The following is a 26,206-nucleotide window of genomic DNA, read 5'->3' on the forward strand; positions in this document are numbered from 1 at the left end:
ACAGGATCAGGAGCAGGGGCAGGGGCAGTGGCAAGGGCAGGAACAGGATCAGGAGCAGGAGCAGGGGCAGGGGCAGGGGCAGGATCAGGAGCAGGAACAGGAGCAGGGGCAGGGGCAGGATCAGGAGCAGGAGCAGGAGCAGGGGCAGGGGCAGGGGCAGGAGCAGGAGCAGGAGCAGGAGCAGGGGCAGGGGCAGGAACAGGAGCATGGGCAGGGGCAGGGGCAGGGGCAGGAGCAGGGGCAGGGGCAGGGGCAGGAGCAGGAGCAGGAGCAGGGGCAGGGGCAGGGGCAGGAGCAGGAGCATGGGCAGGGGCAGGGGCAGGGGCAGGAGCAGGAGCAGGAGCAGGGGCAGGGGCAGGAGCACGGGCAGGGGCAGGGGCAGGAGCAGGAGCAGGAGCAGCAGCAGTGGCAGGGGCAGGAGCAGGAGCATGGGCAGGTGCAGGGGCAGGGGCAGGAGCAGGAGCAGGAGCAGGGGCAGGGGCAGGAGCAGGGGAGGGGCAGGGGCAGGGGCAGGATCAGGATCAGGAGCAGGAGCAGGAGCAGGGACAGGAGCAGGAGCAGGAGCAGGAGCAGGTGCAGGGGCAGTAGCAGGAACAGGGACAGGAGCAGGAGCAGGGGCAGGATGAAGGGTAGGAGCAGGAGCAGGATCAGGAGCAGGAGCAGGAGCAGGGGCAGGAGCAGGGGCAGGAGCCGGATCAGGAGCTGGAGTAGGAGCAGGAGCAGGTGCAGGGGCAGGAGCAGGGGCAGGAGCAGGAGCAGGGGCAGGAGCAGGGGCAGGAGCAGGAGCACGGGCAGGGGCAGGGGCAGGAACAGGATCAGGAGCAGGAGCAGGAGGAGGGGCAGGGGCAGGGGCAGGATCACGGGCAGGAGCAGGAGCAAGAGCAGGAGCAGGAGCAGGTGCAGGAGCAGGAGCTGGGGCTGGAGCAGGAGCAGGAGCAGGAGCAGGAGCAGGGGTAGGAGCAGGGGCAGGAGCAGGAGCAGGAGCAGGAGCAGGGGCAGGAGCAGGGGCAGGAGCAGGGTCAGGAGCAGGAGCAGGAGCAGGAGCAGGAGCAGGAGCTGGAGCAGGAGCAGGAGCAGGAGCAGGGGCAGGGGCAGGGGCAGGAGCAGGAGCAGGGGCAGGAGCAGGAGCAGGAGCAGGGGCAAGAGCAGGAGCAGGAACAGGGTCAGGGGCAGGGGCAGGAGCAGGAGCAGGAGCAGGGGCAGGAGCAGGAGCAGGGGCAGGAGCAGGAGCAAGAGCAGGAGCAGGAGCAGGTGCAGGAGCAGGAGCTGGGGCTGGAGCAGGAGCAGGAGCAGGAGCAGGAGCAGTGGCAGGAGCAGGAGCAGGGGCAGGATCAAGGGCAGGAGCAGGAGCAGGAGCAGGGGCAGGAGCAGGAGCAGGAGCAGGGGCAGGAGCATGGAGGAGGTGATGGCGAACAGTGGCCCCAAGAGACCGCGGCAGCTGGCGCGGTTAAAAACTAGACTGGGGCCACATAATTATGCCTTTTAAAGCTTTTAAAGGAATCACAATGACATTTTTTTTTTTTTTTTTTTTTTTTTTTTAAGATGACCTGTAAGGGGATCTTAACCCTTGACTTGATGTGGTCAGCACCACGCTCACCCAGTGAGCGAACCGGCCATCCGTATATGGGATCCGAACCCGGGGCCTTGGTGTTATCAGCACCGCACTCTCCCGAGTGAGCCACGGGCCGGCCCCACAATGACATTTTGATCCCATTTATAGACTGGGAAGCCAGGCCCGCCAACCCACAGCACCATTTAATAGCAGCAAATAAAATTCTATCAATAAGAAAACCCTATAAGTCCTTTATCACAGCGCGGGTGGGGAGGGCCTGGCCTTCTCTGTCATGAGAGGAGACACTTAGCCACTGTGAACGGCGGCTCAGCGGCTGGTGGCTGAGTGGCAGTGAGGAGCCTGGCACACGGCCTGGCACACCGTGCCAGGGGACAGCAGCTAGGGTGGTGGGCGCCCAGGCATCCAGGACTATTTACTGGGTGTCCACTGCGGATGGGACCAAGGCCAAGGGTCTCCCAGGCTGGGGTGGAGCCAACTGTTCACTCTGCCACTCGGGGCCACGTGGAGGGCTTGGACTGCCCAGGCTTTGGGAGGGAGCACCTGGGCTTCTGAGGTTTGCTCCTGTCATTTCAACGAGGACAAAGAAAAGGAGCCAGCAGGGTTTAAGCTCCCCCTTCAGCAGAGCGCACGTTCATTCACTCTTGTAGCTCTGCAGGAAACAGCCCTGGGTTGTTCCTGGAGGAGATTGAGGCAGGCAGCTGCAGATAGTCCCGGCTGGTGGTGCTGGCCAGGCAGGAGAGGCTGTCCTCCAGCCTCCTGGCACACACGTGTGCACATATGCACAGCCACAGTGCACATAGGTGCCCACACACACGAGCAACAGCACACATACAGGGGCCTGCGGAGGGGCCACTCACAGCAATGCATGTGCCCCCACATGCTCAGAAAGCAGAGCTCCCTCTCCCATCACTGGTAAGGGGGTCCCTGCCCACCACTCCAGGTGCCACGCGGGCCACCCAAACCTTCACTGGCTTCAGGCTCTGCACAGAGGTGGTTGTGTGTGGCTCAAGCCAGGGAGAAGCCTCCCATGGCATCCGTCCCCGCAGCTCTGCCACCGTCCCCCTCTCCATTCGAGCACCACCTGCTCCCAGGCGCCTGTGGGGCTGGTGCCCCATTAAGCATCTCCAAGCATAGTCCTGGAGAAGAACCAGCCCCAGGCCTCACTGTGCCCAGCCTCCAAAGGAGCCTTGAAATTAAGGGACGCATCTGTCCCCAAACAGCAGTACAGAGACCCCAACTCAGTACTTCTGAGCTGCCCCCCACCCCCTTTTAGTCCTGGCTCAGGGAATCACCCAAGGTTGCCTTGAAGACTTTGAAAGCAAGGGACATGAAACACAGACACCAGTGAGAGAGGGGCTGTCACGCATTTATCACCGGGCAGACGGCATGCTGGAGAAAGCAGTTCAATGAATGGCCCGTGTTCGTGAGTTCCGTAACACAAAGGCCGCTTATCCACCAATTGTTCTGGCTACAGTGAAGTGATTCCATCCTCTGTGAGCTGAGGACATGGCACTACTCTTGCCCAGGCAGCTGCCGTCGGGGGCCTTCAGGGTGGACAAGGCCTTCTGTGACAGGGACAGGGCTTCATGGTTGTGCCCATAGACCCCACTACAGACAGAAAGCCCGTGCCTCGGTGGGGGCTCTCGGGGCACAAGAGGGGCACTGGAGGTTGGGGCCCTACACCAGCGAGGAGTGGCCTCTTTCTGCTTTCAAGAATAACTGAGACGAGGCTGCCGGCCGGGGTGATGGGAGAAGCCTCTGACACCCCTGGCATGCTCCCGCCGTGCACAAGAACGGGCCATACCTCCCGGCTCGGGGGTCCTTCCTCCAAGAAGCTGCCACCACTTTGGTCTGTCTCCCCTAAACCTGAGCCCCAAGCCCTCCTCTCTGTTGTTTAAATAACGTCTGCTATTTAGTTGCTCCTCTCCACCCCAGACTCGGGAGGAGCCGGTACAGGGGGCCCATGCCTGATGCCGCCCCGCCCAGGCCCCCCACTGAGCCCTAGCTGCCCCACGGTTCTCAGCCTCAGGGATGCGACCCGCTGCAGGTGACAGTGCGGCACTGCCCTCCTCTGTGATGCTGAGGATGCCTCGCAGCCTGGGGCCTCCCCTGCAGAGAGCTGCCCTTCTGGAGAAAGGCCCACCCCTGGGAGGGGCTCTTCTCTAAGGCCTGCCCGGAGGCAGCTTTGGGAGGTCCCCATGGGCTTCCCCCACCACAGCTGAGGCCGTGGGGTTGCCCCCAGGTGCTCACCTCCAGACTCAACACCCCCCAGGCGATGGGTCTCTGCCTTTGTACATCTCCTTGAAATAGGTTACTCCCAGCAACGGCTGCTCCAGGGTCACCACCCATGCCATCCCCACTGGCACAGGGGGGCACTGAAGACCCTGGGGCTCGTCCTGAGTTGGGAGATGGCACCCTCAAATGTCCTCTGATGGGGACCTGAAGCGCTGCACCCTTCCTGCCCTCCAGGCTGTGAACGGAGCTGGCCCCACAGCAACAGTACACACAGGAGGCACTGCATGAAGGAGCTCACTGTTTAAACCCAGTCTCTCTTGAGAGTGAAGAGGGTGTCATTAGTGATTGTACCAGGACAGGTGCCACCAGGACTGCCTAGGATAAAGGGTCACCCAGGGGCATCCAGCACAGCAGTGGGCCTGGGCAGATGCAGCCGAGCCAGGTGCCTCTGGATGCTGGGCACAGAGCGGGAGTCCTGGGCCAATGGGAAGGGACAGGGCTGAGGTGAGCTTCAGCTCCAGGCCCACCTGACAGCTGTGGACAGAGCCACGCCTGGGACAGGAAAGGCCTGTCTGCCCAAACAAGTGACTTGGCCACAGCCTCATGACAGACTACAGTGGAACGGAACAGAGCAGACAGCCCCTCGCTGCTCCCCTACCCCCACCATTCCTGTCCACACTGGAAGGGGTCTGGCAGGCCCCCGACCCCCTCTTATTTCCAGCAAAGAAGCTGGAGGCCGGACGAGGCCATAGATGCCCAGGTCCGACAGCTCCCATGGTAGAGCAGGCGTTGAGCCCGCTGACCCCTGGCTGGGGCTCCTGCCCAGACCGCTGGCCCCCACAAAGGCCCTGCCAAAGGCAGGCAGGGATGAGGTCACCAAAGGCCTGGCCACAGCCCGGCAGCAGAGGGCTGTACGTCCCCTTGGGCTCGCTGAGGTCTGAGCTGTGCTGGGAACGCCATGGCTGTCCACCTGAGCTGTGCTCCAGTCCGCAGGACCAGGGCACCAGGACATCCAGAATATTCCTGAGATCCTGCCTCTTCAAGGGTTCCTGGTTTAGAACCGTCATTGTCACTACTTAAGCAGGTGGAAAAGAGATGTCACCAGCGCCTGGATGAGGAGAGAGAGCTGCAGCAGCTCAGCAGAGGGACAGTGGCAGTGAACGAGGCAGCCAGAGACCCCCCTCATGTTACCATTGTCCGCCTGCCCCTTCCCCGGCTCCAGGGTCTCTCCACACACTCTTGTGTCTGCTCACAAGGCCCCATCTGTCCTGATTCCCAGCAGGGACTCCTGTGCATCCTCCCAGGCCCAGCTCCAAGCTCAGCCCCTCCACGAAGCCCTCCAGTTCCCCAGGCTGCTCCAGACAGCTGCCCAGCAGCCCCACCCCCTGCTGGGTCACTTGAGGGTCACCTGTCTCTGGCTGCACTGAGACTTCCCTAAGAGCCAAGACCTCGTCCTGGACACCTTCATCCCACTAGCCAGGCAGCGTGCAGCACCCAAAGGCCTCATTAAATGCCTGATAGATGGATAAGTGACCCCATGTCCACAGCCACAGGCTCCAAATGGTGCTGGGGGGGGCACCATTCTGTTCGGGCACATGGGGCTGTCCTGAGCTCCTACTGGATCCAAAGTCTGTGTGGGCTCAGGCACAGTGACGCTGCACCTGCTCTGACTAGCACTAACTCCCCAGGGCCTTAACTTCCTTCTGCTCTGTCACTCTCCCTCGATGTCTGCATCCAGGGCTGGCTCCTAGGACATGAAGCCCCCCCCCCCCCGCCCCCGGCCATTCTGTGGCCTCACCCACAGAAGCAGGGCACTGGGCTTCGGTAGATGTTTTTTTGTTGTAAAAACTGCTGCTCCTACCCTTGCCTTCATGCATGCTCCTCTGTGCCTGCAGGGAGCAAGACCCAGGCGCCTGCAAAGAGGCCGTCCTGACTCCCCAGGGTGCCCAGTCTGGATGGTGGTCAGGCGTAGACACCGAGGGCCTGGGGAGGGGGTAGCAGCATAGGTTGGGGAAGGAGACAACTCTACCTTTCCTGGAGACCTGGAGCTCTGTGGAGCCCCCCCACATCCCCTGCCTTGCCCCTGGTAGAACGAGGTCCTCCCACCTCTCAAGGTCTCTTAGGGGGATCTCCTCAGGATCAGGGGCCACAACCTCTCACCCTGCTCTCACTGCCCAACCACAGCTGGTCTGGAGACTCGGGAACCTACTGGTGTGGTGCCGTGCTCTGGGGGCGGTTAGGGGACCAGTCCCTCCTACACAGCGTAATACAGGGTCCTAGGAGCCCCAATGCCTTTCTGGGTGCCCCCCGGTAGAGAGGGCTGCCCTTTGTGGACGCCCATGGGAGTAGCCTGTTTCATTCCAACACAGGAAATGTGTTTAGTACCAAAAATATACTAGTTTTCCTAAGGCAAGATCACTGAGAAATAAGAAATCTAAATAAAAGTGCCCAACAGTCCTGAACAGTCTAAAACCACAGCTGCAAACAGGGACATCCACAGAAGGGTGACAGCGGGTGGCCTCCGAGACCCGCAGTGCCCGCTGCCCTCCCCGGCTCCCCTGGTCAACTTCAGGCACTTGCCGGCAGCCAGAAGGTAGCAGACGCTATGAGGTTAAGAAAACGTTAAAGGAGCAAAAACTCAGACTTGAGACGATCACTCTACCCCCGAATTTAATGGGATGGCAGGGGTGGGGGTCTTGGGTCAGCCTGACAAGGCACAGCTCCAAGGCCAGCAGGATGCAGGCATCGGGTCGGCAGAGTCCAACTGTCTGGAGGTTAGTTTCTGCAGGCGGGATCCAGGGGTTCTGTGGGATGCGAGGCATTAGACTGTGGAACAAAACATCTCAGGGACCCTGAGCTCTGTGCCCCTGAACGTTCCCTGCCCTTCCTGAGCCTGGCCTGCCTCCCTGTAACCAACTGGGATAATGTTAGATGAAATCCCGCCAAGGAGCACCTGCCGGGGCATGGACAGCACGGGCCCCACGCAGCATTTCCTGAGTGTCTCCTGCCTTCGTGGTTCCTATTCCTCCTCTGCTGCTTTTACACTAAGTATCTCCTAACGTAGCATTTTAATGTCGTCAATGATTTTTTTTTACTATATTTTAAAAATTACTTCCTTAGCGGTTGTTCTAGGGCTCACCATTTGCATTGGGTTTATACCACATAATCCCAGTGAGACAGAAGCACGCTGCTCCTCCACAGCTCTATCCCTCTGCCCCTTGGTGGAAACTGTCATACACATTACATCTCCAAATGTTACAACCCAACAGCACATTGCTATTATTTATGCAATGTTGTGTCTTTTTTAAAAGCTGGGCAATAAAAGAAGAGCAAGTGTGTATTTATAGCTCTTGCTGTATTAACTTTCTTATTTATCATTTTTGGTTCTGTTTTTGTGGATCTGAGTTACCATCTGGCTCACTTCCTTAGCCCAGTATCTCAGCTCCCACCCCGTCTCCATCATGCTATTACTGGCAAATACGTTACATTTCTATACATTATAGGCCCAACAATGCATTATATCCATATCATTTCATGCAATTACTTTTTTAAATCAGTTAAGACGAAAGAAGAAATATGCAGTTATACTGTTTCATACAATGACATAATTACCTTTGCCAATATTTTGGGTTTTTTTCATGTGGATCCAAATTACCATCTGAGGTCATTTGTCTTCAGCCTGAAAGACTCCCTTCAGCATTTCCTGCTAGCTACAAATTCTGCTTTTGTACATCTAGGATCATCTCTAATTTGCTTTTGTTTTCTAAAGCTAACTTTGCTGGGTATAGGCTTCTCAGTTGAGTTTTCCTTTGAGCACTCTGAGGATGTCACCCCACTACCTTCCAGCCTCTGTTGTTTCTGATGAGAAGCCAGCTGCTGAACTTATTGGGGTTCCTTTGTAAGGGATGGGTCATTTCCCAGTTTTCAAGATTTTCTCATTGGCTTCCAGCAATTTTACAATGATGTGTCTATTTGTGGATCGAGCCTCCTGGATTTGTAGATTAATATTTTTCAATGTTCAGGAATTTCTTGGCCATTATTTCTTTAAACACTCTGCTCCTCTCTCTCTCTCTCCCCTCTCCTCTGGGAATCCCATTAAGTGTGTTGGCGTACTGAGTGGTACCCGATGTTTCTCTGAGACTCTATTTTTCTTCAATCTTTTTACTCTCTGGTCTTTGGATTGCATAATTTCTACCTATCTATCTTCAAGTTCACTAATTCTTCCTTCTGCCAGTTCAAATCCACTGCTGAGCTCCTCTAATGAATTTTTCATTTCAGTCATTGTATGAGGGTACTTCAAAAAGCTCATGGGAAAAATAGAATCAAAAGATATTATGAATCTTTCCATGAACTTTTTGAAGTACTCTTGTACTTTTCAACTCCAGAACTTTCATTTTTTTTATAAATACTTTTTGTCTTCTCACTGATATTCTCCATTTGATGCCACATTCTCATACCTTCCTTTATTCCCCTGTATGTCTTTAATAGTGGTGTCCTTTAGTTCTTTGATGTGTTTATAATGGCCACCTTGAAGTCTGTTTCTGTTAAATCCAACATCCTGCTCTAACATGCTCTTTTCCTGTTCGTATGTCTCATAAATTTTTTTGTTGGAAAGTGGGCATTTTAGATAATATATTGTAGTAATTCTGGGTCCTGGCCATCCCAACCTGGGACTCATTATTTTTGTTGACTTTGTTTAGTGGCTGGCTGGATTACTTTAGTGGTGTCTATTTCCCCCTCCCCGTGTAGCCTCTGGCTGAGCCTCAGATGTCACTCCTCAGGGGCACAGCCTTGGGTATGGCCAGTCACCCTGGGTGACAGAGGTGGAAAGGGTGTTAGCAGGCTCTCGTTGACTGTGCTTTTCCCAGACCATGCCAACCTGTTAAGCTCCACTAATTGTCAGCTGATTTCTCTACTGCTTTAAACAATGCCTGGGGCAAAAACTGCTCCACGCATGAATCCAATCAAATCTGGGCTCCTCTGACAGTTCCTGAGTTCAGTAGTTTAACTTTTTTCTGACCCCTAGCCAGACTACAGTTCAGCTTGTATCTCCAATAACTCTATCTTCTCCACCACTTCCACTGTTTTTGAGAGCACCCCTAGGCTTGAACTTCTCCACACCTGTTGCAAATAAGCCAGTCCTGCAGAGAAAAATCTAGAGCTCACTGTTCTACAGCCTGCTTCTCTGAGCCACAGCTCTAGAGTTGGAGGTGGGAACAATGTCACATCTCTGAGTGACACTCCTACTTTGCAATCTGAGCATGAGGGGCAGCAATCCCAGGTCTCCTGGGCTTGTGTCTCATTGTGGAACCCCCACCCCACAAGCTGAGGCCACTAAATGTTATCTGCCTCCAACCCCCACACCCTGAGCTCTCCTCGTAAATGTGCCCCAAGTACCCAGCAATGGGGGGCTGGGACCCAAGAACATGGCTGCTGGAGAGGGTGTGAAGGCAGGGGACCTGCCCAGCTTTCACTGCTACCTGAGTCCTGTGTGCTCCCGCATCCTCTACAACCATGCTGCTCAGCCACCCTCACAGAGCGGTGCAGACATGACTGAGACCAGGCCCAAAGGACAGGAGCAACAGTGATGTGTGCACTCCAGGAGAACCCTCAAAGCCAGCAGTGTGCTTCCCGCTTCCTGCAGGCCAGAAGCAGACACAGTGGTGGGGGCTCGGGCAGCTGTCTTGAAGCCTGCAGCTGCTGTCACGAGACACGCATGGCAGAAGGCACTTGGCTCTGCCAACTGTCATGCTGCTTCACCAGTCTGGATCACCCTGCCTGACTTGCACGTGTGCAGGAACCAAACCATCACCATGTGTAGACAACTCTATCTAGGGTCCCTCTGCTAAAGCCACTGCAACCGAGCCCTGGTCATGAGGTGCTCTGTATTTTTCTTCTCTGCCTGGCTCATGGTGGGCTGTGTGAGTCTGCCCCCCCCCACCAAAGACCAGGTGAGCTTAAGGACATTGGCATGTCTCCCTCATCCTGAGTCCCCCAAGATACCTGGCCCATGGCTGGCACTAGGGCTTGGGGGCAACGGCAGAGCTGGCTGGGTCTGAAGCAGGCTGGAACCTCTGTTCTCCCTACTGCCTTAGTGCAGGACACCGTAACAAAATGCCACAGACTATACGACTCAGACCAAAGAAGCTGATTTCTTACAGTTCCAGAGGCTGAAAACCCAGCATTAAGGACTGGCAGATCTGGGGTCTGCTAAGGCTCTTCCTGGTTTGCTGACCGTTGTCTTCTCGTTTGTCCACACATGGCAGAGAGAGCAAGCCCTATCTCTGTCTCTCATAAGGACACTAATCTCATCACGACATTATCTAAACCTTATCACCTCCCAACGGCCCCACCTCCTACTACCATCTTGTTGGGGGTTAGGGTTTTAACGTAAGAATTTTGGGGGGACACAAACATGCAGTTCATTTCACTGTTGTCATGGGGATGGAGGCCATGGACCTAACACTGCCCCTCCCCCGACCCGTGATGGCTCTGGTGGGGACAGAGGGGCCCTACCCAGTGCTGCATGTGGCAAAAGGCCTCCAACATCACATCTCTGTAGGGCCTCTGCACAGGGCCCTGGACCCATCCTGTGGTGGGGGCATGCTACGTCCTCACAGCCCCATCTCCTGAAACAGGGCTTCGCTGCTTTGTGGGTGAGCAGACTGTGTGTGTGCGTTGTGGGTGTGGGGTGTGACTGTGTCCTTCCCTCTCTCAGGGAGAACGGAGGTGGGGGAGCGGAACTCCCAGCACATTTCTTCTCCCCAGAACTTTCAAGGCATTGAGGGCCGGTGGTACAGAAAGAGGCTGGCCTGAGTGCTCCTTCCGCTGAGCATCACGGCAGCCTGAGTTCAAGCCTTCCTTCCACCTGCCTCTGGAATAGGGAAACCAAGGCCCCAAGACAGGAAGCATGCCCAGTGACCTGCCTTGGCTTGTGGTGGGTCTGAGCCCAGGGCAGAATTCCTGCCAAAGCAGACTGTGCTCTGACGCTGGGCAAAGCACTTCCCGCAGAGTCCAGAGAGGTGACAACTGCAGATACAGGGCAGGCGTGTGGCAGTGCCTGCTGGGGAGGAGGGGAGGAGCATGGGTACACCGCGCTCAGGACAGACTGCACTGAGGGTCCTTCCACTGGGATAGGGTACAGGAGCACCCCCCAGGTCCCGAGCACTCAGGAGGTGCCACCCTGAAGGCAAGTGCAGTAGCAGACGGAGGTCCTACAAGTAGCAGTGGGGGGAGAAGCTGCTGAAGTGCTCAGTGAGACCCTCAGTACGCCACACCCCCCACCCCCTCGCCAGTGAGGAACTGGGGCTGCTGTGAGAAGATGGGGGACTCAGCCGGGTATGCACAGGCAAAGAGGGAGAGAGAAGGCATTTAAATGGAACCAAAAGTTTTCAGCTCTGCTCTGGAGAGCTCCAGGGCTTTGCAAGGGCCTCAGCAGCTGCACAGCTCTGCTTTAACACTGGTACAGAGGCATTCCACCTAAGACTGGGAAGAAAAATTCTGAGACTAAAACATTTGACCACTTGCACTTCTAAGAAACTGGTCAGCAACAGAGAACAAAGTGAGTTCAGAGACACAGCCGGTCTCTACGAGGAGCCCTGGGGGGCAGGACAGAGGCAAGAGGTGCTCACCGGGCAGTGGGCCCAGCAGCCTGGAGACGAGCAAGCTGGCAATGGGACCCCCCAGAGCCCCTGGACCCGATGCTCCACATAAGAAACCTCTCTCCGAGGGAGACCCCCAGCAGCAGGCTCAGCAGAGAGCAAGGCAGAAAAGGCAGGACTCGTCCTGCTTCTCAAAAAAGCCGTCCCCTGAGCAGTAGGAGGAATCCCAGCCAAAGGGGGCTGTGCCTGCGGTCAGGCTCAGGGAGGCCTCGCTGCAGCGGGCTCTGAAGGAGGGGCACTCTGAGGACAGGCATCACCCAGCCACAGTTGACAAGCGTTTATTGATCAGCCACAACAGTGAGAACAGGAGCAGGTTGCGAGGGGCAAGAGAAGGGTCCTGGTCCTGGGGACATACCATCCGCGGGGTGCTGAGGAGGGCCAGCCAAGAACCGCACCTGCCCCGTCTGCTCCCTCCCCTGGCTCTGCCCATGCAGCAAGTCCTGCTGCTGCGGAACCCTAGGGAGACATCCTCTCCACACGTCTGCCTTTCAATGCTGCCACCAACGAGCGACTCCCCACATCTAATCTCCTGTGACACCTCAAGCAGCTGTAACTCAGTCTGTTACGAGGCTCAGCCATGGGAGACATACACGAGCCCAGAAATGGCACAAAGTACACGGATACGCAGACGCTACCCAGACACATGAAGGAAATGGCATGACAGCAACTTGACCCGAAGCAATGGAGCCCCAAGAACCCGCAACAAATCCTTTCAACACTATCTAGTTTTATAAACTTCACATGTGCATTTAAAGCAAGACACGCACACTTGCATGATGCAGGGCTACGCCACCAGTGACAATCGCCTCAGTGTTTGCGGAGAAGTAGACATACCAGAGAGACAACGGCAAACCAAACCTCTCCCTTGAGTTCTTGCAGCTCTCAGGGTGTCGTGGGAACAAAGGCCTCTTGGTGGATAAACAGCAAACATGGAATGAAAACTATGTGCTGACTCAGCTGTTGTGATGGGAATTCAAGAAGGGAAGAGAACTCAAGGGTAAAGCAACGAAAAGAGCACAGATAAACACTATCCTGTCTGTCCTCAAAGGAGCCTGAGCACTGCGCACAGCGGTCTTGCAGAATTACGGCCACAGGCAGTGACACACAGCAGGCTAGTGAAACGGACAGCCGCACATCAGCTGCACAATCCAGGAAAACAATCATGTCCTCCTACAACCAGCCTCTGTAAAAACAGCCAGTACAGACAACCCTTCCCAAAAGGGCTACTAACGTGTTACTGGGAATAAAAGCTCAAATATTGCTAGAAGTCTAAGCAGCCTGTTTTGCTGTTTTCAGTGACTTATGTGCAAACCTAAGACTATTTTCTGAACACCTGATCAAGATTTATTCACATAAAGGCCGTCAATGTGAAATTCTGGGGAACGTGGTATACTGGACTGTGTATTGGACTCTGAGCCAAACACTAAGAACACCACGTGGTGCCCATGGTCCTCTATCCGGGTGCTGAACAGGACCTGTTTGGACAGTCCCTCTTCCTTTACAGGAAGCAACTCCCTAATGACCACTCAAGATGGGGCTCACCCACACCCTCGGGTCAGAGCACGCAAGATGAGATCAGCCGGCAACAGGGGCACGTCCATTCCAGGATCACATCTGCTCCAGAGTTACACTGCTGAGTGAGGTCATGACCAATTGGAGACATGTAAACAGGGCAGGATGCATTTCCTGTACAGCCACAAGCGAGGGCTACACTCATGCACTCACGAACCGGGTCCCAGCCCCTGCAACCTGCCCTCAGGCACCATGTTTGGAGTCTAGCCCAGCAGACCAAGCCTCCCAAGGGGCAGGAGAGCTGGCCTTGGAAAACGTGGTGTCTGATGGCAGCACAGGTACTGCCACCCCTCAGCCAGCAGAATCGCTTCTCGCCTCTAGGACAGACAATGTCTGTACCCTCTGACATAGCGAGGCTCAGCCAGCTAACATGAGACCCAGAATCAGCCCAGCCTGGACCCAGTTCCAGCTAGGGAGGAGCTCTGGTATGTATTAGGTAAAAATGGACTCATCCAGAATATTTCCTCTCATTCAGATGACAAGTGAGAACATAAGACCCCAATTAGCAGGGAGGATGGGCCAATCTGAATAACTGAGACTCCACTCTGGCAGTGCCCATGCTCCCAGGAGAGCTCGCAAGGGTCTGAGCATGCTCTCCAGCCTCAGGCCGACAGTATAGGCAGGATGACCACATGGCACTGTGGAACAAAGAGCTGATAGCCACGGGTGACAGCTATCAGTTCTCATCTGCCATGGACGAACAGGGCAAAGGAGAGTGGGCCGAGGCTGTGCAAACGCCAGGACGCTCCTGAAGGGCTTCGACTTTGACCATGGCCCTGAGAGCTGCGCGCTGCCGCCTCACCTGGTGGTGCCTCCTGAACACGGAGTGCAGCGCACGCAGCTGCCCCACCTCCTGCAGGGAGAAGCAAGGCTGCCTCTCTGCAAAGCAGATAAGCGCAGCAAAGGATGCGGCTGCCTGCTCCCAGGCCGCCTCGGTGCCCTCCCCCACGTCTCCTCCCACGCTGTCTTGGCTGGCTTCCTTCTTCGCCTTTTCTGGGTTCCAAATGGCCCCCGCTGGTGATGCGGCAGCCAAGGGACGCACCTCTTCCACCTCTCTTTCCATTGCACCCCACTCTGGGACCGCGCTTTTATGAAACCTGTTGCTTGGGCATGAGGGACCCTCTTTCACAAGCTCAAGGATGTGAGCAAAAGTCTTATCGTGAGGCTTGGCTCTGAAGCGTTCCGCCTCCTCCTCTTCCTCCTCCTCCTCCGAAGAGCCTTCGGCAAACGTGACCACAGGCCACAGCTTCCGCCAGGCCCGCCTGAAGACATGGCTGGGCACCGCGTTCCAGGCACAGGCCACGTTGAATATGGCGTCATTCACGTTGTAGCGGGTGTGGAAGCCCTGCAGGGTGATGGGCGGGTTGATGAAGTGCCTCATGAAGTCTCTCCGGATGCCCTGCTCCATGGGCTGAATTAACGAGGTAACACTGGAGGGCAGGAAGATGGTAAAAATGTTATCAGAAACTAGCTCAGACTCCCGCGGGTGGGCCCGGGAGCTGTCCAGCAGGAGAATGGCCTTGCTGTCTTCAGGCAGACCTATGGTTCTGAAGTGCTCTCTCACCGAGGGAGCAAAGATGTGATGGAACCAGTCAGAAAAAATCTCCTTGTCCACCCAAGCGTTACCTTGGGCCTTATAGGCGACGGGCAGGTGCTGGATGCCTTTAAAAGCCCTGGGGCCGCTGCATTTCCCAATCGCCAAGGGTTTGATTCTATGGGAGCCTGTGGCATTGGCGCACATAAGAACAGTCAGCCTGTCCTTGCTCTGCTTGAGACCAGGCACAGTCCCACCTTCCGGGCTGGGATTTGGCAAGCACCGCCAGAAAAGGCCAGTCTCATCGGCATTGTAGACCTGCTCAGGGGACAGACCGTGCTCAGCAGTCAAGCTCTTGAAAAACCCACAGAACTGCTCAGCTGCTTGGTGGTCTGCCACCTGCTTCTCACTGGCCGCATCTAGCTTCTTAATGCCATGTCTGGCTTTGAAGCGCCACAGCCAGCCTCCAGAGAACACACAGGGCTCGGTCAACTGCATCTGCTCGTAGAAGTCCTTGGCCTTCTCGATGAGCATGGGGCCGGACACAGGGACTCCCTCGGAGCGCTTCACCAGGAACCACTCATATAGGACCCGGTCAAGGTGCTCCAGCTTGGGCGTGTGCAGGGTGCGCCGCTGCTCCAATGCCTTGTTGGAGTCGGAGTTGGCGAAGAACCGGAGCAGCTGGGCCTTATGGGCCTTGATGTCATACAGGGTGGACATGCCCACATTGTACTCCTGCATCAGCGCCTTCCGGCTCTCACCCTTCTCCAGGCGCGTGCAGATGTCAATCTTCTCCTTCAGGGTCAGCACCACCCTCTTCCGCTTCTCCCCTCTGCTCTTCCCGGCAGCCTGAGTGGAGGCCATGGGGAGGGGTGGCTCGTCTGGGAGTTTGCAGGCCTCACACCAGGCCTGGGCTGCTGCCTCTCCTTCCCCTTTCCTCCCGCTCCCCTCTCGTGCCTCAGTCTCTCCTCCTCCACTCTGCCTACCCTGCTCTGCAGATCCTGAGCCACACCCCAGGACCTCCTGGGCTCCTCCCTCCACTTGCAGCAACCTCTTGCCACAGCTTCCTGTCGTCTTCCGGGCTCAGCACACTCAGAATTCGGCTCCTAGCAACGTGGTCAGACTGGCCGCTCTGCACAGCAGGAACCTCGGCCTTGCAGGGACGGCGGCAGCAGCTCCCCTCAAACACTGGCCAGCTTTCAGGTTAGTTGATGTTTTACTGCATGACCTGCAGAGGCCTCTCACGGGGCCCACGATGGTGTCTCACACACGCACCACTTCAGGAACTGGAAAGCAGAAGGGGAAAGACATGTTATGGAGAGCAGCAGACATCCCAGAGTACAGCATCATTCCTTTAGACTCATCAGGAAGCTTCACCTGAAACAAAATGCCATAGAGATGACCAACACATGGGCGGGCTGGCAAGAGCCGTGATGAAGCTGCCCAGCTCTGCCCAGCACACTAATGTGCTGCCACACTGGCCCTTCCCAGCTTCTACCAAACAACCTCGGAGCCACTTGGTATGGCCGGTAAGTAGACATGGTTCCCACCAGCACAACCTAGCCTTTCCTGGGGAAAGAGCTAAGGGACAGGCCATCAAATGAAGCCAGGAAGTCAGAGACACCGGGTTGCCCCAAGGGCAAACTTCCCACCTGCCCAGATCGAGTTTCTTGCTATAATTGCTCACCAGGCTGCCTGACCTAACCACTTTCTCAAATCTATTATTCCTTCTGGAACAGCAGAGGCAGGGGATGGAGATGTGCAGGGAACAGGAATTCCTCAAAACCTTCAAGGGCTGAGGTTCTCACAACCCTGTTCCGAAACAATGCCCCTTAAACCCTGTGTGGAACAGGTCTCCGAAAATCCTCTCTTCAACACAAGGCCCCAAACTGCTTCTAGAAAACTAGGCCTTGGACATTTCTCTAGAACAGTGGACCTCAAACTCCTCTAAAAGCTAGGAGGTGCCGCCAAAGTTTCTCAACAACCCTCTGAGCTCCACAACTACATGTGCTCACGTCTCTCAGGGGAGTCACAGTACCTGGATAGCATGTGACTGTTCCAGGCCATTTTATACACATGGCCTTCAAGCTCAGCTCGGGTTGCCCCTCCCCCAGGCAGCCACGCTGAGCCCGCTGGTCTTTGAAATTCCAGGGCCCTACTTGTCTATCAAGTGTGGTCCTCCCTGCCGAGCTGTCTGACCACCTGGGCTCTACAACCAAGGCAGAACCACAGACCCTGCTAGATACACACTCTCTCACTCATGTGCATGCATACAACACACACACACCCTCCCTCACTCACACATGCACACAAAGCACTCAGATGACACAGGGAAGGGCCATGCCCGAGCAGGCGCTTGCCAAGTATTTGCTAACGTAGGATGCTCTATGAATAAATTAATTCATGTCAGAAGCAAAATACCAGAATTGTCTTATGGCACCAGTGGGAGCAGGGTATTCTTCCTAAATGTATCTTTTTTAAGAGATAAATTTAAGTTTACATATACAGCTTTGATCAAAGTCAGTAAAATAAAGGAAAGTGACTTACATAAACTTCACGGCTCTAATCAAATGTATTTTTCTGTTGGAGTTTTTAATTATTTTCTCATCCTTCATCTATATAAAGAGAATCTGGCTCATTATGGTCCTTTCCAGGTGGACAATTCCATCCTTTCATAACAATTTCCCCAAACATCCCACATCCCTCTCTGTGCCACTGAGCAGACTAGCAGGGCACAGAGGGTGCATCCCTGCTAGCCCAGGGCAGCCTGTGTAAATCACGGGCCAGGACATGCTTCGCCTAGTGAGACACGAATGTCCTGCAGCCTGAGGACTGAAAAGCTGTCCCCCGAATGCATAGCCCAGTGCGTCTGCCCAGTAAGCTGTGTTTGCTATGGACTGTCCCATCTTCTCCCCTCACTTCCTTCATGGCTCAGCTTTAAGACCTCTCCACTCCACCCTCGTCCAGAGGGACTGTGGACCACCTAGGTAGCACACCAGCAAGCTTCCTGCCATCAATCACCTTCCGTCGTGACAAGGCAGGCAGTACTCACAAGTGGACTTCTACTAGTTCCTACTTGCCCCGCCTTCTGCCCAAACCTTCATCTGGGCTGCTGCTTTCAACTTCGTGCAGTTGATGAGGCCAGAAGGCTAGGCAGTCCTTTGAGACCACAACTCAAGAGAAACGAGAAGTTTATTCAAATGCAGCAAGACAAACTCTAGGCCTGTCATCAGCCAATTGTGGGCAAGTCCTTTCCCCTCTCTGGGTCAGTTTCCTGGTCTGCAAAATGCAGGTGCTGGTCCCTTAGGACCTCACATTCAATTCATTGAGTGTGACTGTGTGATATGGATATCTCTCTGTGGGGAATAGAAGCAAGTCAAGGCCATAATCCACCCTCAAGGAGATCTTTAACATGAAAGCACGTAGGAAAATGGCAGGAGATGTGAATCCCACAGTAACTTATGAGAGAAATGACTCAGGGCTGGGATGCCCAGAAAAGCTTCCTGGAGAACGGGCCGGCCCGTGGCTCACTCCGGAGAGTGTGGTGCTGATAACACCAAGGCCATGGATTCGGATCCCATATAGGGATGGCCGGTTAGCTCATTGGGTGAGCGTGGTGCTGACAACACCAAGTCAAGGATTAAGAACCCCTTACCGATCATCTTTTTAAAAGAAGCTTTCTTGGAGAAGGCTCAGCACCAGAAATGGGCTCATTCTGGTCGTTTGTTGATGCTTTCCATGCAGACGTGGCAGGGTAACACACGGTAGCTGAAAACACTGTTGTCTGGCTTGCAAGACAAAACACTTGTTTTAAAAACGAAATTTAGGTATTACTCTTGAAACAATTTCTTAAGCAAAAGAGTAACTTGGCATGGCATGAGAAATTAAGCTGGTTACTAGCCATGCAACTTTACAGGAAGTAATAATATACCCTGAGGCCACATGAAAGTGGAAATAAACACATTATTCTCCCAGCCCAAGGGCTAGGCAAAAAACTGGGAGGAGGGAGGGCTGAGGGACAGAGTTGGGGCAGAGGGCGGCACACATCCACATTTAGACCCCCTTTCTGTGTGACGGGAATCCCGTTAGAAAAGACCTTGAGAAATTTAAGGGAAGGAGATAGGAACAACCTTTTCAGGGCCACGGCGGTAATGTGTAGGGGGAGGGGGAACGTCAGGGAGAAATACTCAGAAATCAAGTGTTCGGGAGTCTGGGTTAGAGATGAACTCGAGAGTCTTCGGGAGGAGAGGGTGGTGGCGTCCTTTTCAGGGGACAGAAGCAGCGGGGCGTGCACTGTGCAGGGAGCGCGCCTGGGTGCGAGCAGGGTCGTCGGGGTCACACACAGCGGGGCGGCCGGCGGGACAGCTCGCGGCGTTACTGGAGGGTCTTGTTTAGAAAGCGTTTCTATCCCAGGGACCACGTTCGGGGGCAGAAACTCAGTTCTGAGTAAGGGCAAATGCAAAAGCCAGGAAAGAGAGACAAAAAGTAAAGTCTCAGTCTGGTTTCTTCGGGGGCCAGCGTACCGCGTGACCGACCCCTCCGAACGCGGCAGCCCGGGCCGAGGCTGGGCCGGGGCGTGGAGGCCAGGCTCGCCGGCGAGCGAGTCACCCCGACTGCGGGGAGCTGCGGGCAGGGGCTCCGGGGCCGCACGCTCGGACACGGGGCCCGCGGGCGCGGCGGGCGGGGAGCACCGGGGCGGCTCCCGGGAGGGGGCGCTGCCGCCCGCGGCCCGGCCCGGCCCCGCCGCCCGCCCCGCCCAGGCCGCGGCTCCCGCGCGCGCCCAGGAGGGACCGCGCAGCGGCCTCCCCCGCCGCCCGCGCGCCCGCCCGGTGCCGCCGCCCCGCTCCTCAGGCCCGAACCCCACTCACCCTGCAAACCCCGAGTCGCCGTCGCCGCTGCCGCCGGCCGGAAGTGCCGGCCGCTCTGCCCTCCGCCAGTGCGCGCCCCGCGCCTTCCTCCGGCCACTTCCGGGGCGCTCTAGGCAGGTTGGAGGACTCGGCCTCTCGCTGGCATCTGGGAGCCAGACCTGGGGCTTCCTGAGAAGCCGGGCGCCAGGGGACAAACCGGGGCCAGGGGACGGGCCGGGCGGTGGCTCAGCGCCTTCCCGCAGCCGCGTCCCGTTGCCAAAGGTCGGTTCACCTCCTACTTAGCGAGAACCGCCTCCTACCTAATTTAGATGACTTCGATGATAAGATTTGAGGCTTTTGAACTGTGGAGACTCAGAGGAGATTTGGACTTGACTTTCATAAGAGAAGACTTGGGGGGACCTTGAGACGGACGAATGCATTTTGCATGTGGGACGTATGTGAATCTTTGGGAACCGGAGGGTGGACCGTGGTGGGCTGAATCATGGTCCCCCAAGGATGTCCACACCCCAGTCCCCCGAACCTGTTTGTTACCTTGCTTGACAAAAGCGACTTTGCAGATGGGATCACGTCAGGTTCTCCAGAAAGGAAGATGATTCTGATTAGCCGGGTGGGTCCAGTGTAATTACAAAGGTCCTGATAAAAGAGAGGAGTGAGGAAAAGACACTGTGGTCATAAAAACAGAGGAAAGGAGACGGAACGACAGAGGCAGAGGTTGGAGCGATGTGCTTTGAGGATGGAGGAAGGGCCCCCACACCAAGGAACGCCGGTGCTTCCAGAAGCCGGGAAAGGCCAGGGGACGGATTCTCTCCTGGAGCCTCCAGAAGGAACGCAGCCCTGCCGGCCGACACCTTGATTTTAAGTCCATGCGACTCGTTTCAGACTTCCGGCCTCTATAACTGCAGGATAATAAATCTGTGTAGTTTTAGGCCACCAAGTTTGTGGAATTTGTTGCAGCAGCAATAGGAAACGAATACAGATTTTGGTAACTCCACTCCTTAATTCGCAGTCCCCCCGGCTCCCAGGACCTCCACCCCTGGCTGTGCCTCCTCACCCTCGCTTGCAGATCCCTGCTGGACAGGCTCCTCCTTGGCTCTCTTCTCTAGCCACACCCACGCCCGGGGTGAAATCCCCCAGTGTCAAGGCTTCAAATACCATCGAAGGCTGGCAAATCCCAAATTCATGTCTCCTGCCAGGACCCTCTCCCGAAATCCGGACTCCTATCTCCTACCCAGCATCCCTGCACAGCTTTCTGCCAGGCACCAACATGGTGTTCCTGACCCTGAACTCTCGCTCCTCCTGCCCAGCCCTGCTGCAGCCACTGTACTCCGCGTCGCAGTAAGTGGCAACCCCCTCTCCACTCACTCAGGCCAAGAAATGCGGGGTCCTCCTTGACTCTTCTTTCCCTAAAACCCCACGTCCAACTGACCAGGAGCTCTGGTTGGCTCCACCCTCAAAATCCAGCCGACCTCTGACCTCTCCTCCCTCCCTCCCCCTGCCCTCCCCCGTCTGAGCCTCTCTGGTCTTGGTGTTGCCTCCTCCCTTCTCTTTGTTTCTGTCCTCACCCCCATATCCACTATTGACTCCTGCACAACGAGCTGCCCCAAAGCTTAGTGGCTTGAGACAGCGACCATTTCATTGCACATGATTCTGTGGGTCAGAAATTCGGGCATGCTAGGGTTAGATGTGTTTGACAGGGAGGAAGCCGAGTCACGGATCATACCAGGCACGTGCTGGGACTGGAACCCAGGACAACTGGACTGGCGCGCCCTTAACAAGGTCTCCTGGGACAGCGACGCCCTCCAGGATGGCCAGCTCTATCCCTGTGTGGGACACTTGCTGCCACAGGATCTCATGCTCCTCCTAGGACCTGCATGGTGTGGCGGAGGTGGGGCTTGGCACGGAACTGAGGCCTGACCCCCAAGATGCATGGGGCTCCCCCAGGTGCTCCTACCATTACTCTGGGACCCTGGGGCCTTGTCTGAAGGACCAAGTCCACTGTGGCAGTGGGGAGGGGTCAGAAAGAGAGGAAGACAAGGAAGAAAATGCACCGGTGTCTCCTGGTGCTGACATTGACGGCTCCCCGCCCCCCAGTCATCCCCCCAGTTCCCAGGGTTGAGCCCCCAGACCACGTCTGTGTCGGGCTTTAAAAACTAATGCCACCTTAAGTGACATTACAAGTGGATCAAGGTGGCAGCCTAAGATGGCACCAGGAGGAAGTAGGGTGGCAGTGTCTGCGGGAACCTTGCCTTAGCCCTTAATTGGCCGCACTCGTGAACACTGCGTGATTGCAATAGACAGGCATTGAGACAGGACCCTTAAGCTGATGGGAGGATGTAAAAAACCTCCCTTCCCCATTTGCCTTTAAAAGCAAGTGCTTGTGTGATAATAAACGGAACTGCTCGACAGAACCCCTGCCGTGTCTGAGTGTCCTTTAACCGGGCTGTTTTGGGGGCCGGTGGTGTGCTCACCTCTCTTCACGGCGCTCTTCCCCGTCTCCTTCCAAAGGGGACAGGAGGGAAAGAGGAATCCCGGGCCATTTGTTCGCCCACCGAAAGCAACGAGGCTAGGGCTGTTCGGGTCGGCCGCTGCGGACCCGACAGAGTGGTGGCCCATGTGAGGCGTTTTTAAAACTCGTGGGTGAAAGGCGAGCGAGTGAGGCCCCCGGCTGCTCGGTCCTCAAAGAAGGTCGACGAAGGGTGATCAACCAGCGGAGTGGCCCCCGCAACCGCGGTAGTCGCCGTGAAGTAATCTGCCTGCGTGTCAGGGTGAGTACCATAACGGGGAAGTCCCTGCCCTTCTATGCCCTGTGCTCCCTTTGTCCCTTCCCCACGGGGCAACATGGGAGGTGTGTGTGTGGAAAGAGTGACGAGACAGCCTGCAAGGCTCTAAAGTACATGTTAAAAAGCAGAGGCCTATAAATACCTGACTCCATGGCCACCAATGCCTGGCGTCATGTGGTGCAGGTAGCCCCTTGAGCACCTTCGTCCAACTTGTTCTCGTATGAGACTTGGGACCGGGTTCAGACCCTGGCCAGAAAGAACGAGATTAGTCACGGGCTAGACCCCCCCTTAGGGTTCTACCCAACCATCTCTGCACAAAAGCTTTGCTTCCGTCCCGAGCATCAGGAAGGGGCAGAAAGGGATTGGGCACAGTTCGATGAGGAGAGAAAAAAGGAAACAAAGCTGCCAATGCAAGGCCCTGAGCCACTGAGTGATGCCTATGCCCCTACCCTGTACCCTCCTCTCCCGGCATACTCACCCCGCTAAAGTTTAGCCGAAGGAGAGAAAGCGGCACCTGAAGAAGTGGAGGAGGCTAGCCCACCTTTAAAAACACCCCCGGCACAGCCGCAGGCTTTTCCTGTCATGGCTCGCTGGGAACCCCTAGCCATCCGCAGCCCGTGGGGGAAAGCGGCCCCTCAGGCCTATCCGGTCAACGTTGTAAAAGAACTAAAAAAGGCTGTTGCCGAGGCCAGGACTTTATCCTCAGCCTTGCAGGCTCAGACACAAAACTTAACCGAAGCCTTCAAGGCGTTTACCGCCCTGATCCCCTCAGGAAACAATACTTCCCCACCCTTCAAGGGACAATGTTTTGGTTGCGGAAGACAAGGTCATTTTAAAAGCCAATGTCCCAAGGCTAAAGGCAAAAAAAAACCCTACCACCCCATGCCCCCCCCCCCATGTAAAAAAGGATTACATTGGGAAAAGGACCCTTGGGAAGCTCATGACCTTAAAGAGCTGAAAAAGGCTGTCGCAGAGGATGGGCCCAATTCCCCATGGGCAGAAACCATCCTCCAGGGCTTAGCTCACCAACCCTGCACGACCCAAGATTGGAAAATGCTCTGTAAGGCTGTCCTCCCCCCAAACTTGTTTATCAAGTTCTGTGCCTTCTTTAAAGAAGAGTGCCATGTGCAGGCAGAGATAAACCAAGCAGCCAACCCACCCATCCCTATCAGCTTCGGCATGCTGTCTGGAACAGCAGATCAATTTAGTATTGGAATCCAACAGGCTGCTATCCCAGGCCCCTACCAGGACCAGGTTAGGGCAACAGCGTTAGCCGCATGGAAAAAGTTGGCTGAAGGGCCCAGTGAGCCCACAATGGCCGGGGTCACCCAGCAACCCTCCGAGGACCTGCCCTCTTTCATGGTTCGGGTGCAACAGAGCATACAGAGAAAGTTTCCCCCAGGTCCTCTCCGGGACCAGTTTGTAAAAATGCTAGCGTGGGACGGCATGACTGCCGACCACAAGCGTGCCTGTGCCAGGCTCAAAGATCGTTCTATGGAAAAGTGGGTCATTGCCAGTAGAGACGTTGGAAGCTACCAACAACAAACCAGGGCCTTAACTTCCACTCTACAAGCTCAAGCGGAAACCCTTGCAGGTGCTATGACCCAGGCTCTTAGTGTCAGGATCCCTAAGGAGAGCCCCAGCCAACCCTCCCATAGGGGTCAATGTTATGGCTGTGGGGAACAAGGTCATTTCAAAAGGGACTGTCCCAACTGGAAAAATAAAAACCTTCCTTCAAAGCCGTGCCCTAGGTGCAGTAAGGGACTTCATTGGAAGCGTGAGTGCAGGTCTAAACTAGAGGAGGGGCAATCCCCAGCCCCGTCACTCCAAGGGGATGCAAAGCCAGCGCCTCCATGCCCTACCAGGCGGCCAGTACCCCAGGCTCATTGGACTATACCTATAGTTCCTGGTTTAAGACCAAAAATGAATCTTAAAATTCAAGGCAAAGAGCTTCGATGCCTTGTTGACACGGGGGTGGATCGAACAGTCCTTAGCCACTATGGCAACAATAAATGGGTCTCCGCCTTCAAAGACAAGCCATTGTTGAATGGCATCACCAATGCCTAAAAAATTAATTATTAAAACAAAAAGGGGGAGTCACCAGCCCTCATAACTATGGGTCGAGGGTTTGGTTGTGTCTTCCCCCTCAGTGAGTCAACCCCTATATGGGTCCCAGCCAAAAATCTTAAGTTCTTGCCAGACACCCAGGGTACTGAGGACCCTGAGGAGTTTATTGTTTGTATGTTTCAGACTGCATTATGAACCCTTTGTGGATGCTCCAAGTGGCCGCCCTCCTCAGGTCAACAAGGACAAGGGCCTCTGCCACCGGGGGAGGTCCCCACGAGCCAGCCAACCAAACCTGGGAGGTCATACAAGCTGTTACAGAACCGACGCGGATTGGATCTGCTATTTCTCCCTAGCTAAGCTTAGAGAAGGGCTAGAAAAGCGCCAAAAAAAAAAAAAGCGAGAAGCCAATAGTAATTGGTTCCAAAGCTGGCTTTCAAGTCCCCCGTGGCTCACCACCCTGCTGTCCTCCCTGGCGGGCCCCCTAGCATCTTGGGGCCTTAGGCCATTCACCAGGTTGTGTCCCTTATAAGGCGCAACACCACTTCTCTCGTAATGCTCACCCAGCTGGTAGAGGAGGTGCCCCACAATGAAAGCCCTGACAGCCCTTGGGTTGATATGGCCCTTCCAGAAATCAACGCCAATCTGTAAGGCTCCACCCCGCCCCGGCTTGGCTGGATAGTCAATGACAGGTAAGATTTCCAGAGGGAAACAACCTAAGACAGGCACAGCCACCAGAGGGAATGGAGGCGAGGCTGGGAAGGTTAGCCGCCTCCAGCTGCCTTATTAAAAGAGAAAGGGGGAGATGTCGGGCCTTAAAAACTAACGCCACCTTAAGGGACATTACAAGTGGATCATCCTGGCAGCCTACGATGGCACCAGGAGGAAGTTGGGTGGCAGTGTCTGCGGGAACCTTGCCTTAGCCCTTAATTGGCTGCACTTGTGAACACTGCGTGATTGCAATAGATAGGCATTGAGACAGGACCCTTAAGCTGATGGGAGGATGTAAAAAACCTCCCTTCCCCATTTGCCTTTAAAAGCAAGTGCTTGTGTGATAATAAACGGAGCTGCTCGACAGAACCCCCGCCGCGTCTGAGTGTCCTTTAACCGGGCTGTTTTGGGGGCCAGCGGTGTGCTCACCTCTCTTCACGGCTCTCTTCCCCCATCTCCTTCCAAAGGGGACAGGAGGGAAAGAGGAATCCCGGGCCATTTGTTCGCCCACCGAAAGCAACGGGGCTAGGGCTGTTCGGGTCGGCCGGCGGCAGACCCGACACGTCTGTACCACTGCAGCGGCTCCTTCCCGACTGGCCTCCCCATCCCCACTTACAGCCAGAGTGGCCTATGAGAAGTTCCATCTGAGCCAACCACTCCCCTCCCTGAATAAAGCCCAGCTCCTCACTGGGCCATGAGGCCACACTCAATGTGGCCTCTCTCTGTCCTCTTGAAAGCCATGGGAGTCCCTGCCCTGTGTGCTGCTCCCTTTGCCTGGAGGCAGCCTGAACTCTGGCAGTGCCCTTCCTCAGGTTCTGGAGGCCCCAGGTGGGGGGAATCACCAGCCAGTCCTCCTTCCAGGAGGGTCTCAGGGTGACAAGTCTCTTACAGCAGGGAGGAGGGGTTTCGGCTCCCTGGCTGAGGGTGCTTGTGAAGCCCCTGCCAGCCGCGAAGAAGGGGACTGACCTGGGTGAGTCTGGGGTCTCCTAGGCTCACTGACTCCACTCCAGGAGGGAGGGGTGGGCATGAGAAAAAGGGTACAGAGAGGTGAGGACAGCTCTGAGAGGCACTAGAGGCAGAGGGGCCTGGCCAACGGGGCTGGGGATTGTGGGGCCAGGGTGGGGGTGGGAGTGGTGCCCATCACAGCCTTAGTGCCCGGGAGCAGGTTTGGAGCAGGGCCACTGATGGTACCTTTGTGAGAACCAGGA

The 26,206-nt window shown here is 55.8% G+C and overlaps 2 protein-coding genes across 3 annotated transcripts in view; both read right to left on the minus strand.

The window, feature by feature from the left end:
* Nucleotides 1-4,875, minus strand: part of LOC134363735 (basic proline-rich protein-like) — a 45,197-nt gene extending 40,322 nt beyond the window's left edge. The window contains exons 1-4 of the mRNA XM_063079286.1: nt 4,576-4,875; nt 4,201-4,283; nt 3,046-3,181; nt 904-1,048 (exon numbers count right to left, since the gene is read on the minus strand). Coding sequence (XP_062935356.1) covers nt 904-1,048; nt 3,046-3,181; nt 4,201-4,283; nt 4,576-4,875 — 664 coding nt within the window. The remainder of the gene's footprint in view (nt 1-903; nt 1,049-3,045; nt 3,182-4,200; nt 4,284-4,575) is intronic.
* A 6,858-nt stretch (nt 4,876-11,733) lies between these two features.
* Nucleotides 11,734-19,499, minus strand: JRK (Jrk helix-turn-helix protein). 2 transcript variants are annotated; one of them, XM_063080031.1, is made up of 3 exons: nt 19,444-19,460; nt 18,231-18,363; nt 11,734-15,861 (listed from the first exon to the last, which is right to left on the minus strand). In XM_063080031.1, exon 3 carries the CDS (start codon nt 15,437-15,439, stop codon nt 13,718-13,720), a length of 1,722 nt encoding a protein of 573 aa, XP_062936101.1. In that variant the 5' UTR covers nt 15,440-15,861; nt 18,231-18,363; nt 19,444-19,460; the 3' UTR covers nt 11,734-13,717. The 2 variants fall into 2 exon arrangements, with proteins under 2 accessions (XP_062936101.1, XP_062936100.1); XM_063080030.1 differs by lacking the exon at nt 18,231-18,363 and having other exon boundaries at nt 19,444-19,499.
* Between the last annotated feature and the right edge of the window lie 6,707 nt (nt 19,500-26,206).

This window comes from Cynocephalus volans, chromosome 15 (assembly GCF_027409185.1).
Source record: "Cynocephalus volans isolate mCynVol1 chromosome 15, mCynVol1.pri, whole genome shotgun sequence".
Classification (NCBI taxonomy): domain Eukaryota; kingdom Metazoa; phylum Chordata; class Mammalia; order Dermoptera; family Cynocephalidae; genus Cynocephalus; species Cynocephalus volans.

What these genes read in the sequence shown, in the direction of transcription:
- JRK (XM_063080030.1), bottom strand. Translation starts at nt 15,439, where the DNA reads ATGGCCTCCACTCAGGCTGCCGGGAAGAGCAGAGGGGAGAAGCGGAAG.